Genomic DNA, 19264 nt, shown 5'->3' with positions numbered 1-19264 from the left:
TGCTGACCTTAAAACAGTGCAGCGTTTGCGACGTGCAATTGCACGGAGCCCTGAGCAGATCTAGTGACGGAAATTAGCTGATCACTGAGGGTCTGCCGGTACCTTGTGGTGGGGAAGATATGTTTGGAATCGGGTCTATTCCCCACCGATTCGTTGCAACTCGAGTCAGATAAGCAATGAATGGAGACGGTGCGCAACAAAGCGCCGAGATTCTGCGGCCAATCACATAGTCCCGCTGGCATTGAGCAGCATGGAGCAGTGACTAGTCATCAGCACAGTGGGAAAAGGCAGTTACGGAACGGTGCAGCTGGTGAGACAGGTGAAGAACATGAAACTGGTAAAGAGTGGGCGGCAGAGAAAGGCTGCTCACCAACCCGTCCCAGGTTGGATAGATGATACCACCATTTTCATCAAAAGTTCTTCTGCTAGGATTGTAAGCTGAGCAGCTCTTTATCGAAGGGAGTAGCCCGACAAAAACACCGTCCCTGCCTTAAGATAAAGGCCCACCGTTTCGGCTGTCTGCAAACTGACTTCATTTGTTCAATATCGTAATGAGGACCTTTCAAAAACTCTTGAATATTGTGTTAATGTGTCATTATCAAACGTGTTGGGGAAGAGGGGAGAGAAGGGAGACTAATTAACTAAAGTTTATGGTGTTTTCCGATCAGAGTTTGTATTGTTCCATCCACTGAAGGGCAAGAGAACTGCACGCACCTGAAGCTGAAACCGAGACAGCCTCACATCCAGACCCCTGGACAAAACCTACCTCGAGATTGAAGAGGGTCAACCAGGATCAAAGCAGTGCAGAGTGAGCTCAGAGAGGATAATGGAAACACAGCAGGAAAAGAAGTATTTCAGCAGCTCCGACACGAAGGAGGACAGCAACAAACTAGAAAGTCGCTATCAGTTCTGCGGGCACACTTTGAGAATCACTTGGGACTCCAGCAATAACCTTGTGATACCAGCAATAATCTGGGAAGCTGTAAGTCCAATGTTTGTTGTAAATGCTTGGATCTGATCCAGGGAAACAAAACCCAGAGCCTCTTCCTTCCACTACAGCAACCGCCCCACCCCTCCAACCCCACCCCCGCCATGTTGAGCAAGCCCTACTCGATGCATTGGTTTTGCAGACGAACATACATAAGAACATCTGAGTTGCTGGAAGAAAGGTTAATGTACATCTTGCTCACCGTCTACATCCCTGGTAGTCACATGACACAGTGAGAACCGAGTTGCAGACTAATAATAGCAATGGAACCCCATCAATTAGTCTCCATCAGACCCAGCCATGAGGCGAGGAAAACCCTCGCTTGTTGAGAGCTTTGGGAATCATAGGTCCAAAGTCACATGTTCCTTCCAAGTCTGCTCCACTCACCACATGTCATGTCTCCAATTAATCGTCTACTTGCCCACTCATTTAACCTGTTTATGTCCTTTAGCAGACACTTTGTTTCCTCATCACAGCTTATTTTCCCACCTCGCTTTGTATCGTCAGCAAAAACTGGATATATCACACTTTGTTCCTTCATCTAAGTCATTAATATAGATTGTAAAAAGCTGAGGCCCAAGCAGGGATCCCTGTGGCACCCCACTAGTTACAGCCTGACAACCTGAATATGACCCGTTTATCATTACTCTCTGTTTTCTGTCCGTTAACCAATCCTCTATCTATTCTAATATATAACCCCCAAACTCATGAGCCACTTTTTACTCATTTACTCTATCATAAGCGTTTCTGAATTTGAACACATCTTTTGAATCTCACCTTAACCTCCTCTGGTCTAAAAGAACAACCCCAGCTTCTCCAGTCTCCCCACTGAACTGAAGTCCCTCATCCATGGTACCTTTCTAGTAAATCGACACTGCACTGCCCCTAAAGCCTTGACATTCTCCCTAACGTGGTGCTCAGGATTAGACACAATCCTCCAGCTGCGGCCTCACCAGTGATTTATAAAGGTTTAGCGTCACTTCCTTCCTTTTGTATTCTGCGCCAATTCTGATAAATCAAGGGTCCCGTATGCTTTTTGAACAGCCTTCCCAACTTGTCTTGCCAACTTCAAATATTTGTGTACGAACACCCCGAGTTCTCTCTGTTCCTGTACCCCCTTCAAAATGGTAACATTTTGTTTATATTGCCTCTCCTTATTCTCCCTATCAAAGTTTATCATTTCACAGTTCTCTGCGTTCAATTTCATCTCCCTTGTGTGTCTGGTCTCCTGAAATCTGTTCTTAGCCTCCACATTGTTTACTGCGTTTCCGAGTTTCGTGTCATCTGCAAACTTTGAAATTATACCCTCTATACCCAAGTCCAGTTCATTAATATATATCAAAAAGATCAATGGTGCTAATACCAACTGGGGAACACATCCAGCCTGAAAAATAACCGTTCACAACTACTCTCTGCATTCTGTCTCTGAGCCAATTTCATATCCACGCTACCACTCTCCCGTTAATCCCATGGGCATCAATGTTGCGAACTCATCTACAACGTGGTACTTTGAAAATTCATGTCAACAAACATAACTGCACGAACACCATCAACCTCATTAATTACTTCATCAAATAACTCAATCAAGTTTATCAAACACGATTTGCCTTTAAGAAATCCGTGCTGACAGTAATTTATTAAAACATGTTTTTCCAAGTGACAATTAATTTTGTCCCAGATTAATGTCTCTAAAAGTTTCCCCACCACCGACGTTAGGCTGACTGGCCTTTAGTTACCTGTTTTATCCTTCTCCCCTTTTTCGAACAGGAGAACAACATTTGCAACCAGTCATTCCTCTGGCACCATCCCCATATCCAAGGAGGATTGAAAGATTGTGGCTATAACCTCTGCTATTTCCACCCTTACTTCCCACAACAACCTAGGATGCATCCCACCTGGACCGCGCGGCTTTTCTACTTTGAGTACTGCCAACCGTTTTAGTGCATCCTCTACTATCTCTTCCTTTAGTGGGACATTGGCAGCATCCTCTTTTTTTTGTGAATGTAGATGCAAAGTATTCATGTAGTACCCCAGCCGCCACTCCACAATGAGTTCGTTCTTTTCTCGCTAATTGGCCCCACCCTTCCTTTGACTATCCTTTTGCTATTTGTCTGTTTATAAAAGACTTTACTGTTCCCTTTTATGTTATCTGTCACTGTTTTCTCGTACACTCTCTTCGCCCGTGTTATTTCCTTCATCAGTTCTCCTCTGCACTTTATGTATTCTGCTTCATTTTCTAATATATCATGGTACTGACATTGGTCATAAGCCTCCTTTCTCTGTTTCGTTTTAGTCTCTATATTTTCAGTTATCCAGTGAGCTCCAGCTTTGGATGCCCTTCCTATCTCCCTCATAGGAATATGCTTAATTTGCGCCCGAACTCGCTTCTCCTTGAAGACCTTCCATTGCTTATTTACTGTTTTTACAGCCAGTCTTTGTTTGCATTCAACATGGGCCGGATCCCTTTTCAACTCACTGAAATTACCCCTCAGCGCCTTCAAGTTTGATTGATCAATGTCTCTTTCCATAAATACTCTACACCTAATATATAACATCCATGGCACCATGTTCTGTCTTCATACCATCCATGGCACCATGTTCTGTCTTCATACCATCCATGGCACCATGTTCTGTCTTCATACCATCCATGGCACCATGTTCTGTCTACGTACCATCCATGGCACCATGTTCTGTCTTCATACCATCCATGGCACCATGTTCTGTCTTCATACCATCCATGGCACCATGTTCTGTCTTCATACCATCCATGGCACCATGTTCTGTCTTCATACCATCCATGGCACCATGTTCTGTCTTCATACCATCCATGGCACAATGTTCTGTCTTCATACCATCCATGGCACCATGTTCTGTCTTCATACCATCCATGGCACCATGTTCTGTCTTCATACCATCCATGGCACCATGTTCTGTCTACGTACCATCCATGGCACCATGTTCTGTCTTCATACCATCCATGGCACCATGTTCTGTCTTCATACCATCCATGGCACCATGTTCTGTCTACGTACCATCCATGGCACCATTAAATTGTTTTTACCCGCCAGGCCACATTTACAGGGTTTTCCTCCTCCCTGACACAATGTAATGGGTATATAACCTTCTTGTATCATGTCTTGGATTTATACGTTCCAAGTCACCATACCGTGGGTTTATGCCGTCGTTATCGTCATGTACTCGGTTTGTACCCCAGCTGGCACAAAGTACTGAATGATGTATCCTCCTTGCAATCAATATGGGGTTAATACTCCACCAGCACCATGTATTATGTTTACACCCTCCTTGATCCCCTACACTGGGAATCCACCATCCTTGACACCCGACACTGGGTATCCACCATCCTTGATCCCCTACATTGTGTATCCACCATCCTTGATACCCTACATTGGGTATCCACCATCCTTGATCCCCTACATTGGGAATCCACCATCCTTGATCCCCTGCACTGGGTATCCACCATCCTTGATCCCCTACACTGGGTATCCACCATCCTTGATCCCCTACATTGGGTATCCACCATCCTTGATCCCCTACACAGGGTATCCACCATCTTTGACAACCTACACTGGGTATCCACCATCCTTGACACCCTACACTGGGTATCCACCATCCTTGCTACCCTCCATTGGGTATCCACCATCCTTGATCCCCTACACTGGGTATCCACCATCCTTGATCCCCTACACTGGGTATCCACCATTCCTGATCCCCTGCATTGGGTATCCACCATCCTTGACACCCTACACTGGGTATCCACCATCCTTGATACCCTACATTGGGTATCCACTATCCTTGGCAACTTGTGCGGTATAAACACGATTGTTAGCACCGTGCGCGAGGTATTTATTTTTATTTCTTCATGGGATGTGGGCGTCGCTGACCATGGCAGTATTTATTGCCCATCGCTAATTCCCCTTGAGTATACACAATCCTTAGCACCATGCGCGGTGTGTGCACCATCTTTGACACCATTCCCGTTGTATACACGCCATCATTGACACCATGCGCGGGGTATACCCTATCCTTGACAACAAATATTGAGTTTATACCCATCACAACACGATGTTCAGATTTTTATATCTTCCTTGGAACTAAGTACTGGATTTATATCTTCCTTGGAATTACTTACTGGCTTGCACCCTCCCTTGCTCCCTCCCTTGCACCCTCCCTTGCTCCTTCCCTTGCACCTTCCCTTGCACGGATCCCTGCACCCTCCCATGCTCCCACCCTTGCATCCACGCTTGCTCTCTCCCTTGCACCCTCCCTTGCACACAACCTTGCTCCCTCCCTTGCACCTTCCCTTACACTGATCCCTGCAATCTACCATGCTCCCATCCTTGTATCCACGCTTGCTCTCTCCCTTGCACCCTCCCTTGTTCCAAATCTTGCACCTTCCCTTGCACCTATCCTTGCACCCTCTCTTGCTCCGACACTTGCTCCCTCCCTTGCACCCTCCCTTGCAACCTCCCTTGTAGTGTGAACTTGGATTCAGATATTTGCAGGGGAATAAATTCTAACGTCAATGCCATATTTTGTTTCAGGGCCTCGTTCTCTGCCGGTTCTTTGAGAAAGAGAATATCAATTTTTCTGGGAAGAAGATGATTGAATTGGGGTCCGGCACTGGGATCTTGGGGATTCTTGCCATCCGGCTGGGTGAGTTAAAGGTTCCAAGCGATAGCACTTTGCATGTGAGAGGGAGAGCGATGAACTTTAATGGAATAGGACGGCTATATAGTGAAGGACCATGACAGTGACTGGTCACTGGGGTGATTAAACCCCCAGTAATATGCACGTTTTGTGAACGCTGCAGTCTGTTCTTTTGAGGTCCTTACTGTCAGGAACATAGGAACATGGGAACAGGAGTAGGCCATTCAGCCCCTCGTGCCTGCTCCGCCATTTGATAAGATCATGGCTGATTTGTGATCTAAATCCATATCCCTGCCTTTGGCCCATATCCCTAAATAGCTTTGGTTGCCAAAAAGCTATCTTTCTCAGGTTAAAATTTAGTAATTGATCTAGTATCAATTGCCGTTTGCGGAAGAGAGTTCCAAACCTCAACAACAATTTGTGTGCAGAAATGTTTTCTAATCTCGCTCCTGAAAGGTCTGGCTCTAATTTTTAAACTGCGCCCACTGCTCCTAAAATCCCCAACCAGCGGAAATAGTTTCTCTCTATCCACCCTATCTGTTCCCCTTAATATCTCATAAACATCGATCAGATCACTCCTTAACCTTCGAAACTCTAGAGAATACTACCCCAATTTGTGTAATCTCTCCTCGTAACTTAACCCTTGAAGTCCGGGTATCATTCTACTAAACGACGCTGCACTCCCTCCAAGGCCAATATGTCCTTCCGAAGGTGCGGTGGCCTGAACTGCTCACTGTACTCCAGGTGCGATCTAACCGGGGTTGAAAGTACTTCACCTCCAGTTTTGTTCTGTTTGAAAGAGAATGCTTTCAAAGCACAGGACCCTTACCTCAGGTAATAAGATTGATGCCTCAGAAAAGTCGCAGCTTTCAAGACTCAGCCGCTCCACCTGCCATTTTGGAGCAAGTCCCTCCTCCCATCGGGAAGCGGGATTTCAATTGAACTGCTGTTGATCTGTGAAAATCCAGTAAACGTAAAATTCCAGTAAATGAAAAAGTCAAACATTTGAACACTTTTCTCCTTGAGCTGATGAGCTGAGAACTAGATACCTATCAGAAATGGACTGGTTATATTCAATGTAATATTTGCACAACATCCTGAACATCTCGACTCTGAACAGATATTAAAAGGGGAAGCTGCAGCTTTTGATCATGTTTTTGAGTACTTGTGAGCTCCAGTCACGTGTCCAGCACCCAACTGATGGCCAAATTATGTACCATAAAACAGTAAGCATGCTTTAGAATAAAATAATGAAGCTGTCCGTGCCGGCATACAGCACAATCTGGACAATATCCGGGCTTGGCTGTTATGTAGCAAGTAACATTCGCGCCAGACAAGAGCCAGGCAATGACCATCACCAACAAGACAGAGTCTAACCAACTCCCCTTGACATCAAACGGAATTACCATCGCCGAATCCCCCACCATCATCATCCTGGGGGTCACCATTGACCAGAAACTTAACTGGGCCAAATGCTGCCTTGATGTCAAGGGCAGTAACTCTCACCTCACCTCTCGAATTCAGGTCTCTTTTCCATGTTTGGAACAAGGCTGCAATGAGGTCTGGAGCCGAGTGGTCCTGGCGGAACGAATTCAAACCGGTTCTGGCCAGTTCAGACCAGTGACTGAACTCCTGGTCACCCCAGTTCAAAAGTCAGTGTCTTTGTTAGCACTTCGAATTAAGCTCAATAGGTTTCTGCAGCCTCTGGCCAACACCATGTTTGGACCAAGGCTGTAATGAGGTCAGGAGCCGAGTGGTCATGGCAGAACCCAAACTGAGCATCGGTGAGCAGGTTATTGGTGAGTAAGTGCCGCTTGATAGCACTGTCAACATCGTCCATCACTTTGGCGATGATTGAGAGCAAGCTGATGGCGCGGTAATTGGCCGGATTGGATTTGTCCCGCTTTTTGTGGACAGGACATACCTGGGCATATTTCCACTTTTTAGTCGGATAGATGACAGAGTTGTAGCTGTACTCGAACAGTTCCGGACGGGGCACAGCTTGTTCTGGAGTACAGGTCTTCAACACTGCAGCCGGGATGTTGTCGGGACACACAGCCTTTGCCAGTCCATGAAATCAGACATTTATTGTTATCACGTGGTGTGAATGTTATTGGCTGAAGTCTGGTATCTGTGATGATGGGGACCTCAGGAAGAGGCTGAGAATGATCATCCACTTGGCACTTCTGGCTGCAGATTGTTGCAAGCGCATCAAACTTTGTTTTGCACTCAGGGAATCAAGGGATATGGGAATCGGGCGGGAAAGTGGAGTGGAGTTCGAAGAGCAGCCATGATCATATCGAATGAGGGAGCAGGCTCGAGGGGCCGTATGGCGTACTCCTGCTCCTATTTCTTATGTCCTTATGTTCCCATGTGCTGGGCTGCGCTCTTGTTGAGGATGAGAATGTTCATCGAGACTCCTTCTCCTATTGGTTGGTTAATTTGCGACCACCATTCGCGACTGGATGTGACCGGATTTCAGAGCTTTAACCTGATTGTTTGGTTTGGGGATTGCTGTACTCCGTGCACAGCATCGTGCTCCCTCTGTTTATAATGCCTGGTGCTCTTACTGTTTGTAATGCATGGTGCTCTCACTGTTTACAATGCCTGGTGCTCTCATTGTTTGGAATGCAAGGTGCTCTCACTGTTTATAATGCATGGTGCTATCACTGTTTATAATGCATGGTGCTCTCACTGTTTATAATGCCTGGTGCTCTCATTGTTTGGAATGCAAGGTGCTCTCACTGTTTGTAATGCATGGTGCTCTCACTGTTTACAATGCATGGTGCTCTCACTGTTTATATTGCATTTTGCTCTCACTGTTTATAATGCCTGGTGCTCTCATTGTTTGGAATGCAAGGTGCTCTCACTGTTTATAATGCATGGTGCTATCACTGTTTATAATGCATGGTGCTCTCACTTTTAACAATGCCTGGTGCTCTCACTGTTTGGAATGCATGCTGCTCTCACTATTTATAATGCATAGTGCTCTAACTGTTTATAATGCATAGTAATCTTTTGCTGTAGCTTCACCAAGTTGGCACCTGATTTTCAGATGTGCCTGGTGCCTCTCCAGGCATGCTCTTTTGCATTTCCCATTGAAACAGATTTGGTCACCAAGCTTGATTGTGATGGAGAAGTGAGGGATATTTCGGGCCCTGCGGTGACAAGATTGTTGTGGCATTCCATTATGCTGCTGCTTCGGGCCCACGGCGCCTCATGAGTGCCCGGTTTTGAGCTGCTAGATTTGTTATTAATCTATCCCGCTCAGCAGGGTGGTAGTGCCACACGACACGATGGACGGTTTCCTCAGTGTGAGGGCAGGTCTGTTTCTCAGAGTATGTCAGACCGTTGCTTGACTAGTTTGTGAGGCAGCTCTCCCGACTTTGCCAACAGTTCCCAATTGATAGCGAGGAGGAACTTGTAAGGTCAGCTGGGCTTGGTGTGCATTTTTCTGTCCCAATCCGATGCCGAGGTCGCAGCTTTATCCTTACTTTGATACCGCGGCGTTGTTCACAAGGCCACACGAGAGGGCAGTAAAGCATCAACCTCATTGGTGTTGGACTGGAGTCACACACAAACCAGATTGGTTAAGGACGGCAGGTTTCCTTCCCTAAAGGACATTAGTGAACCGATTGGGTTTTTGCGACAATCGGATAGTTTCATGGTCACTTTGGGGCGGATATTGACTTCGAGCGGCAGTTTAAAACGTGTGATAGCTAAAAATAGAAATCGGGAGGAATGTTCAACGGGAGACAAACTCGTTGTCATCGGTTTTACGCTATGGCAGAAAGTCAATATCGCCCCTTTTACTGATATCAGCTTTTTATATTGACATTTTTGAATTGAAAATCAAAATCTCAAACTGCCGCGGTTGGATTTGAACTCAAGGTGCTGGATTTTTATTCCGCAGTGTTGGATTACTAAATCCAGTGAAATAACCGCTGTGATAATGGAATCGCTGATCAATGCTGTGATACTGCACAAGTTCATCATTATAGATCACAGCCTTTGCTGTGTTAATCTGCTTTGCCCCGAATCCCTTTTGCCCACATTTACCATTTACAGGTTGGTGTCATTGGGAAACAATAAGTGAAGATACGTCATTGCTCCTTTACATTCTTCTGGCAGGTGGAGATGTGACCTTGACAGACAAACCAGAAGTTCTGAATCAAATAGAACTTAACGTGGCCAACAATGTCCCCTCTTCAATTATCCATCGGTCAAAAGTCTCTGCTCTCTCGTGGGGTGAAAACCATGATCAATTTCCGACAGACTACGATATCATCCTGGGATCCGATATCGTCTACAAGAAACGTGAATTCCAATTACTGCGAAATACCCTACAACATCTGAGCAGCCAAAACACTATCATTTACATCTGCTCGAAAATGCGTGAGTTCATGTGAGCCATGAATTTTCACGAGAAGCTCATTGCACAGCATTTTAACTCCGAAATTGTTCACAGTGTCCCAGAAAAAGAAATCAACCTGTACAAAGTGACCAAAAAAGTTCCTGGCGCTTATTAAGGAGGAAATTCCAGAGAATAGGGTGGAGGCAATTAAAGGTCTGATAATGGGAAGAAGCGAGGGGGAGAAGGGCACAACAGGCAAGAGTCAGAGGACTGAATGATTTAGGAGGAGGTTGCAGAGATAGAGGGATTGGGATTTCCATTTACTCGAACACCCTAACCCTGACACTCTTACCCTAAACCCTAACCCTAAACCTGATACCCTAACCCTAATGCTGACTTTATAGCCCTAGCCAAATCCTAACCTTCGCTCTAGTCCTAGCCCTAACCAAAACCCGAATCCTATTAATGCCATTATAATCTGACTAGAGTATTGTTGGCAGGGAGGGTTAGAGTTTAGGGTTAGGAACCCTCGATAGAGTCAGCTTCACCCTGTATCTAACTTCAGTCTAGCACTGCAGAACACAGCACAAGATTTACATTTTTCCCCTCCTGAAGTGTTGCTCTCCCAATACATTCACGTTTGTGTGATGATTGCATCAACGAAAGCTCCTTTAAATTGACCCAGTTGAAGACTGCGGTGATGTTGTGCAGCAGAGAGTATATTACGAGATCAATACTTAGGCCCTCCCTACCGTACAGCTGAGTGGGATAAACGGACTGCAGCCGTTCAAGAAGAAGGCTCACCACCACTTTCTCAAGGGCAACTAGGAAGAGGCAACAGATTCTTGATTGTCAGCGACGCCCACACCCTTATAATGAATATATAAAAAAAGAAAACTTGTGAAGTTCTCTGGTTCAAATTATTCCCTTTTCCGCATTTTGCTGTGAACTTCAATATAGAAAACACAAACGCTTTTACAAGAAGATTCACTCACGGGGACTTAGCTCAGTTTTAGCGGGGTACCAACTGGACACACGGAACTGACATCGTTCCCTAACCCCAACCGATTTGAACCCTGGTGCGGGAGGGTATCTGACACACTGTGACACCTGGTCCTCCTTTGCCTGGAGGCAAGATAGTACAGCTGGAGTCATTACAGCTAGATACAGGATAGTGCAGCTGGAGGCAATACAGCTAGATACAGGATAGTGCAGCTGGGGGCAGTACAGCTTGAGACAGGATAGTGCAGCTGGAGGCAATACAGCCAGATACAGGATAGTGCAGCTGGGGGCAGTACAGCCAGATACAGGATAGTGCAGCTGGAGGCAGTACAGCTAGATACAGGATAGTGCAGCTGGAGGCAATACAGCTAGATACTGGATAGTGCAGCTGGAGGCAGTACAGCTAGATACAGGGTAGTGCAGCTGGAGGCAATACAGCTAGATACAGGATAGTACAGCTGGAGGCAATACAGCTAGACAGGGGCTAATGCAGCTGGAGGCAATACAGCTAGATACAGGATAGTACAGCTCGAGGCAGATAGTGCAAAAGCAAGAAAGTTATCCTAATCCTTTATAAATCATTAGTTGGGCCTCAGGTTGACTATTGTGTTCAATTTGGGGCACGGTACCTCAGAATTGATGTCAAGGCCTTAGAGAGGTTGCAGAAGAGGTTTACTAGAATTGTACCAGGAATGGGGGAGTTCGGTTTTGTGGAGAGACTGGAGAAGCTGGGATTGTTCTCCTTAGAACTGACAAGGTCAAGTGGAGATTTGTTAGAAGTGTTCAAGATCATGAATGGTTATGAATGAGTAAATAAGGAGAAACTGCTTCCAGTGGTAGAAGGGTCGGTCATCAGAGGATAATGATTTAAGGTGATCGGCAAAAGAGCCAGGGGCGATATGAGGATAAATTTTTTATGCAGGGAGTTGTAACGATCTGGAATGCACTTTCTGTAAATGTGGTGGGTGCATATTCAATGTTAACTTTTTAAAGGGACTACGATAAATACTTGAGGCAAAAAAATTCGAGGGCTATGGGGGAAGAGCAGGGGTATTGGACTAATTTGATAGCTCTTTCAAAAAGCCGCACAGGCACGTTGGGCCAAATAGCTTCCTCCTGTGCTGTACCTACTATGATACTGTGATACTATGTGAAAGAGTTAGCAGGAATCTCAGTTCAGTGGCCAGACATCTAAAGCTGTGGAAGGAACACACACAATGAAATAATATTTCATAACAGTGATAACCAAAAAATACTTTGAAATCCCAGTTCAACTGAACCATGTTATTGGGAAGAAAGGACACTGCACTGACTCCTTGTAATACTGAGACCGTGAGCTGTCTCGATATCAATCACTGAAAACACATTCATGAAAATATATTCCAGGACAGGTTAGTTCCACAACATGAAACCGTTAACAGCTCCTCGTGGTATGATGCCACGCCTTAGCCCAATCATCTGATTTCAATACATTTAGTACAGATAATTAGCCAGTAACATTCTCAGGGCTGGATACACATAGTTTATTGCAGATATAATGCAGCTCTCGCAAGACCAAAAGCGTACCAAGTTTACACACGATATCAACTGGTAGAACACAACAGGTGACTCTGCAAAAGATGATGGGAGAAGAAAATTGTAAATTTCAGCAGGAGAGTTAAAACAGATTTACACCATTAACGGATGAGATAATTGCTTATCCGGAACACCAACGGATACAAGAATAGGGTAGTTAATGCGTTTTATCCAAAACATTACTGAATATTGGGTCAAGTGGATCAAGCATCAATAGGGGAACATTTAGGGAACAGTGATCATAATATCATACGGTTTATATTAGTTACGGAAAAGGACGGGGAGCAATCCAGAATAAAAATACTTAATTGGAGGTAGGCCAAATTCAGTGGGTTGAGAACGGATATGGCCCGGGTAAATTGGAATCAAAGATTGGCAGTCAAAACTGTAATCGAATAATGGGTGGCCTTTAGGAAGGATATGTTTCGGGTATAGTCTAGGTTCATTCTCACGCGGGGAAAGGTAGGGCAACAAAAGCCAGAGCTCAATGGATGACGAAAGAGATAGCGATTAAGATGAAGCAGCAAAAGGGGGTGTATGACAGATGTCTGGTTGACAACACAAGTGAGAACTAGGCTGAATCTAGAAAGTAGAGAGGGGAAGTGAAAAAGGAAATAAAATGGGTAAAGGGAGAGAATGAGAATAGACTGGTGGCCAACGTAAAAGGGAAACCAAAAGTCTTCGATGGACAGATAAGTAGTAAACGGGTAGGAAGAGGAGATGTGAGGCCGATTAAAGACAAAAAGAGGGTCTATGCATGGAGGCAGAGTGCAAGGCTGAGACACTAAATGAGCACTTTGCATCTGTCTGTAACAAGGAAGAAGATGCAACAAAAGTCAGAGTAAAAGAGGAGGTCGTTGAGATAATGAATGGCCTAAAAATTGAGAAAGAGAAGGTACAAGAAAGGCAGGCTGTGCTTAGAGTAGAAAAGACACCCGGTTCGGGCAAATTTATATGTCTCCTCTTTGGATCTGTTTTTTTTTTGTAAGCCACGGTTGAGCCACCTTTCTTGTTTTATTTATGCGCCAGACATGGATGAATAATTCTTTTAATTCCTGCACACGTCCTTTAAACATTGTCCACTGTCATCCCTTTTCGTAAAGCTTCCCAATCTATCATAGCCAACTCGCACCTCATACTTTCGTAATTTCCTCTATTTAAATTCAGGACCCTAGTTTCGGATTCAACTACTTCACTCTCCATCTTAATGAGGAATTCTATCATGTTACGGTCGCTCTTCCCTAAGGGACCGCGCACAACATGATTGTTAGTTAATCCTTTCTCATTGTACAATACCCAGTCTCGGATCGCCTGTTCTCCAGTTGGTTCCTCAACGTATTGGTCGAGAAAATCATCACGTACACACTCCAGGAATTCCTCTCTCGCAATATTAATGCTAATTTGGTTTGACCAATCTATATATAGATTAATGTCACCCATGATTATAGTTGTACCCTTCTTGCATATGTCTCTAATTTCCTCTGCATTTCTACATCTACATCTCCACTACTGTTTGGGGGCCTATAGACAACCCCCACCAACGTTTTCTGCCCCTTGGTGTTTCTTAGCTCCACCCATACAGATTCGACATCGTGATTTTCCGAGCCAATATCCTTCCTCAATATTGCATTGATATCCTCCTTTACGACCAACGCAACCCCACCTCCTTTCCCTTTTTGCCTGTACTTCCTAAATATTGAATACACCTGGATGTTCAGTTCCCACCCTTGGTCACCCTGCAGCCATGTCTCTGTAATCACAACCACATCATAACAGTTAATTTCTATCTGAGCTGTTAATTCATCTACCTTATTGTGAATGCTCCGCGCAGTAAGACGCAATGCCTTTAGACTTGTCTTTTTATGATTACTAGTCATTTTAATTTTATTTTGCACTATGGCCCCATTTGTTTTTCGCCCTTGTTTTCTCTGCCTTCCACTATTGCTTCTTCCCTTTCTGTCTTTTGTTTCTATCCTTGTTTCCCACTCCTCTGTCTCCCTGCTCAGGTTCCCATCCCCCGGCCATTCTAGTTTAAACCTTCCCCAACAACACGAGCAAACACCCCCGAGAGCACATCGGTCCCGGTACTGCTCGGGTGTAACCCGTCCCACTTGTACAGGTCCCACCTTCCCCAGAACCGGTCCCAATATCCCAGGAATCTAAGTCCCTCCCTCCTACACCATCACTGCAGCCGCGCATTCATCTTGTCTATTCTCCTATTCCGATACTCACTAGCACGTGGCAATGGTCGTAGTCCTGAGATCACTAGCTTTGAGGTCCTTCTTTTTAATTCATCTCCTAACTCCTTAAATTCACCTTGCAGGACCTCATCTTTTCTTTTTGCCGATGTCGTTGGTACCGATATGGACCCTTCCCCTCCGGAATGCCCTGCCGCTGCTCCGTGACAACCTTGACCTTAGCAACAGAGAGGCAACATACCATACTGGAGTCACGATTGCGGCCGCAGAAACGCCTATCAGTTCCCCTTACAATTGAATCCCCTATCATTATAGCCCTGCCACTCTTATTCCGCCCCTCCTGTGCAGCAGAGCCACCCGTGCTGCCACGAACTTGGCTTTTGCTGCTTTCCCCTGATAAGCCATCTCCCCCAACAGTATCCAAAGCGATATATCTGTTTGAGAGTGAGACGGCCCAAGGGGACTCCAGCGCTACCTGCCAAGTCCTTCTACTCTTCCTGGCGGTCACCCATTTATTTTCTTCCTGCATAATCTTTACCTGCGGTGTGACCACCTCACTGAACGTGCTATCCACGATAATCTCAGCATCGCGGATGCTCCACAGTGAATCCACCAGCAGATCCAGCTCCAAAATGCGGTTAGTCAGTATCACCCTCTCTCACTGTCACTCATTCTCTCCGTCTCTCTCTATCATCCTTTCTCAGTCTCTCTAACTCGATTTACTTCTAACGAGGTATATCGAAGCAAAATTGTGAAGCTCTGGAGCAAACTGGATTGAATCTGATATTTTAATTCCATATTCATTTGTGGCACAGTTCAGCTCAATTCAACATCATTGTTTGGACAAGGGACACGTATCTCATGCATGTTCATTCCGTGTGTGTTTGTGTGTGTCTCAGTTTCACTGGTCCAATAATGTAACCAATCCCCCTCGAAGCCAGTCTTCCCCTCCCTTTGTGCCCCATGTTTCTCAGTGTCTCCTGATCCAATAACATAACCCAGTCACACCCTTCACAGCCTGCCTCCACCTCCACCTCTGCCATATGTGTCTCATGCTCTCCTGGTCCAATAACGTAACCCAAGGACCCCCTCCCCTGACAGTCTTAATCACTCACCCCCTTTGCCAGTGTGTCTTAGGCTCTCCTGGACCAACAACATAACCCAGGGACCACCCGCACAGTCTGTGTCACCCTCCTCTCTTGCCCCGTGCGCCTTAGGTTCTCCTGGTCCAATAAGGTAACCCAGGGACACCCCCCCCCCCCCACACACACAGTCTGTCACCCCCTCCTCCTGTGCCCCGTCTGTCTCAGGCTCTCCTGGTCCAATAACGTAATCCAGGGACCACCCTCACAATCTGTCTCCCCAGCCCCCCGTTTGCCCGTTGTGCCTCCTGGTCCCATGATGAAAACCCTGTCAGCTCTCACTCTGTCTGTCTATCTCACACATTCTGTCTCTCCAATTATGTCGAGTTCACCCATTCTGATCCGGCCCACAGCAGTGACTGTGATTGCCAGTTTTGCCCATTTCCTGTCGGTGCAGGGCGGCCATTTAGTTGAAGTCCAGCTGAGCTCTTTAGTGCCGCCTTTTTGAGTAGAAATTCATGCGTCACCTGCAGAGCGAGCCCTGCCTCAATAGGTCAGATTATCAATAAAATATATCAGAATCAGATTTGCGATAATTTCCGGGCTCCGTGCTGCTAATATAAAATGTACTTACCGTCCAGTGTGAAGTGTAGGGGATAGAATATGAAATGGGATTTAGTTCTAGTGATTGAAACCCTTCAGCACTTTCTATAATTTAACTAATTTAACAATTAGAATCAGTGGGTATTTCACCGCGTTCTTCAGCTCCTCTCTGAATTTAGTCTGGGTCAGGACATAAATACACGTGTTTGTGCAGCAACTGAGAAGTTGCAGCATTCCTGCTGTGTGTTCTGTGATATAAAGAGGGTCAGTGGGGGAGAAGTAATAATCATTACTGTTTGTAATTCGCTGATAGAAGTAAAATACAACCTGTGTCACCCATAACAATATAAAACTGCCCGATATACTGAAGAGTAAAATGATGGACATTTTTCGCTTCTCCATCTCTGGATCCTTGTGATTCTCTCCATTGCTTCTGCCCCGGAGTCCCCTGCGGACTCGGCTGGACACTAAAATATGTCTGACCGTCAAACCATTGAACAGCAAAATCAGACAGAACGGGACACAAGGGGTTAAAATGCGGTGAAACAACTCAAATGCGACCCATGCGGGAGAAGTATTGAAGCTCGGTTTAAGCACACAAAACCAGGGAACATTATCAATTATAAATAGAGGTTCAAATGTAAAGTACCAGGGGAGACTCTCCAAACAGCCCAGCACACTCACTGTTCCCAGAACCACAGCCGCCGTTTTCTCGGTGCAATATTTTGTTTTCAGCTTCTCACAACAAATGGTCACAAATCGATCAAAGCTGAAAGCGACTGTGAACCAGACAGAGGCCGTTGTGGTTGCAAAAATCAGGAATGCAACGAGACAACACACGGGAGTAATTTTGATGAATGAAAGTGGGAAATAAATCCTGTGAATCTGCCTCAATATCACATCAGTGATAACGACCAGGAGATCGGCCACTGCCATTCCCACCAGGTAGCGAGTGATACATTTGGAGAGTCCGCACTTTCCTCGGGACAGGATCACAATCGCCACCAAGTTAACTATAGGAGAGAGAAAAAGAAGCAGAGAAATTACTGATCAGACCTGGAGTCAAAGCAGCAGTTTGAGAGGATCTGGGGTGAAATTTCCAGCTTTGTTGCTACATCGAAGAGTGGAAAGTGATTCATTGGCCTGGGCAGCGCTTTCGGGCAGAGAAATGTTTTAAAACACAATGATCAATAATTAATAGGGAAATCGATACACAAAGTGAATAAACTGAGCACCAGATCCTCTGGAAGTTCTAAGTGAAGGCACGGTGCCGGTGAGGAAGGAGAAGGGCTTTTACCCAGCGGGAATCCAGCGGATTAAAACCGGATTTGGGCTCCAAATGGACGTGGCAAGAGTGCGAACGGTAGGAAGGTGAGGGAACAGCGGGAGGTGTACCTGGTTTGTTGCTCTGAGTTAGAAGAGCCGACACGTGCTGGCACTACACGGGGAAGGGCAGCTGGAGACCGAGCCTGTGAGTGAGATTGGGAGGGAGACAAGGAAAAAGACATGTAGGAGCTGGAGGGGAGTTAGCAGCAGCTGGTTTAGGAAAGCCGATAAACTGAAGCAACGGGTGAGGAGAAAGAGGATTCCATGCAGTTGGAGGAGGTGCTGGGATTCACAGGGAGAGACTGCAGCAGAGTGTTAGAGGGAATCGAATCCATAGGTCCCGCTAACACAATCCAATCAATGATTCCTTGGTTATTTTTGTCAATGAACAGCTCGTTTGGCATCAAATGTTTTCAATTTATTTACTTTACACATTCAATTAAAATTAAATTAAAATGCATTTATAAGTCAGCCTCGTTCTTTATTGAATTAAGCTGACACACAGCTTTTAGAATACAGTATCCGAATAATTCATAACGGTCAAGAAATGACTGAGTCTATTCTTTAAATACATTTCAATTATGTTTATTTATTCAGTCAGTAAATAAGTAAAAGGAACATTTATTTAACCAGACTGAGGACCTGATAGCGATAAACACACCCGGCGTGAAAACTCTTACAATCTGACAACATCCTAATATCACCTTCAAGTCACATTTCTTCTCAATATTTGGACTGAAAGTTCACCCCGGTGCTGCTTTCTCCCTGTGTCTCTGTGTCTCCCTCCTTTTGTGCGTATCTCTCTGTCTCTGTCTTTCTCTCCCAGTTTATCTTTCTTTCTCTAGTTCTCTCTCTCTGCCTCTCTGTGTGTCTCTCTGCGTGTCTCTCTGTCATTCTCCCTTCCATTCTGGCGTTAATTTTCTCCATCCCTCTTGTTTTCCTCTTCAGTCTTTCTCTATCGTTCTTTTCTGTCTCTCTGCATTCTCTACTCTATTTCTCAATGCCCCTTTTCACATCCGATTCAATCCGAACATTCTGCGCCTGCTTTCTCTTCACCAGCCGCGTGTTCCAACGATCATATTCTTAGTGTCAGTTTGTTAAATAGTGAAGCCTCTCTCAACAGTTTAATGTTTCTACAGATCATCCAAATCTCCACCTGTTCACCTACACTGTTTACTTAATCTATGATGCATGGAATAAACAGAATCAAATCCCTCTTCCAGGCACACCTTACAATAATTGAAATTCCTTCTCCTGTAATTATGAAGCACCGCGTTGGATGGCGGCATTGTTCAATTGACAAAACGCCAACATCACCGCTGCCAGTTATAATCTACAGATAAATAGAAGGACCATGATTCGAACGGAAACTGTACAAACTGACACAACATAAACTCAAAACTTTGCATTTTACAATGAATTCACCCACAGTGAATCAGAGAAAGAGATGTGGAGTAATCAGCAGCAA

The 19264-nt window shown here is 45.3% G+C and overlaps 2 protein-coding genes across 2 annotated transcripts in view; one reads left to right on the top strand and one right to left on the bottom strand.

Annotated features, from left to right (window-relative positions):
- Positions 1-826: 826 nt before the first annotated feature.
- Positions 827-15083, top strand: LOC137312490 (EEF1A lysine methyltransferase 3-like). The gene is made up of 4 exons (XM_067979033.1): positions 827-982; positions 5551-5662; positions 9788-10051; positions 14911-15083. Exons 1-4 carry the CDS (start codon positions 827-829, stop codon positions 15081-15083), a joined length of 705 nt encoding a protein of 234 aa, XP_067835134.1.
- A 1492-nt stretch (positions 15084-16575) lies between these two features.
- The window catches only part of LOC137312489 (probable G-protein coupled receptor 139), a 35564-nt gene continuing 32875 nt past the window's right edge, over positions 16576-19264 (bottom strand). The window contains exon 5 of the mRNA XM_067979032.1: positions 16576-17483. Coding sequence (XP_067835133.1) covers positions 16576-17483 — 908 coding nt within the window. The remainder of the gene's footprint in view (positions 17484-19264) is intronic.

This window comes from Heptranchias perlo, unplaced genomic scaffold (genome assembly GCF_035084215.1).
Source record: "Heptranchias perlo isolate sHepPer1 unplaced genomic scaffold, sHepPer1.hap1 HAP1_SCAFFOLD_43, whole genome shotgun sequence".
Lineage (NCBI taxonomy): Eukaryota > Metazoa > Chordata > Chondrichthyes > Hexanchiformes > Hexanchidae > Heptranchias > Heptranchias perlo.
The sequence above is the reverse complement of the archived record's forward strand: the minus strand, read 5'-3'. Positions and strand labels throughout refer to the sequence as shown.

Excerpts from the sequence above, each read along its gene's own strand:
- LOC137312490 (XM_067979033.1), top strand. The coding sequence starts at position 827 with ATGGAAACACAGCAGGAAAAGAAGTATTTCAGCAGCTCCGACACGAAG. Across the intron at positions 983-5,550 it reads CAGCAATAATCTGGGAAGCT|GGCCTCGTTCTCTGCCGGTT; the intron begins GTAAGTCCAATG and ends ATTTTGTTTCAG. Across the intron at positions 5,663-9,787 it reads GATTCTTGCCATCCGGCTGG|GTGGAGATGTGACCTTGACA; the intron begins GTGAGTTAAAGG and ends TTCTTCTGGCAG.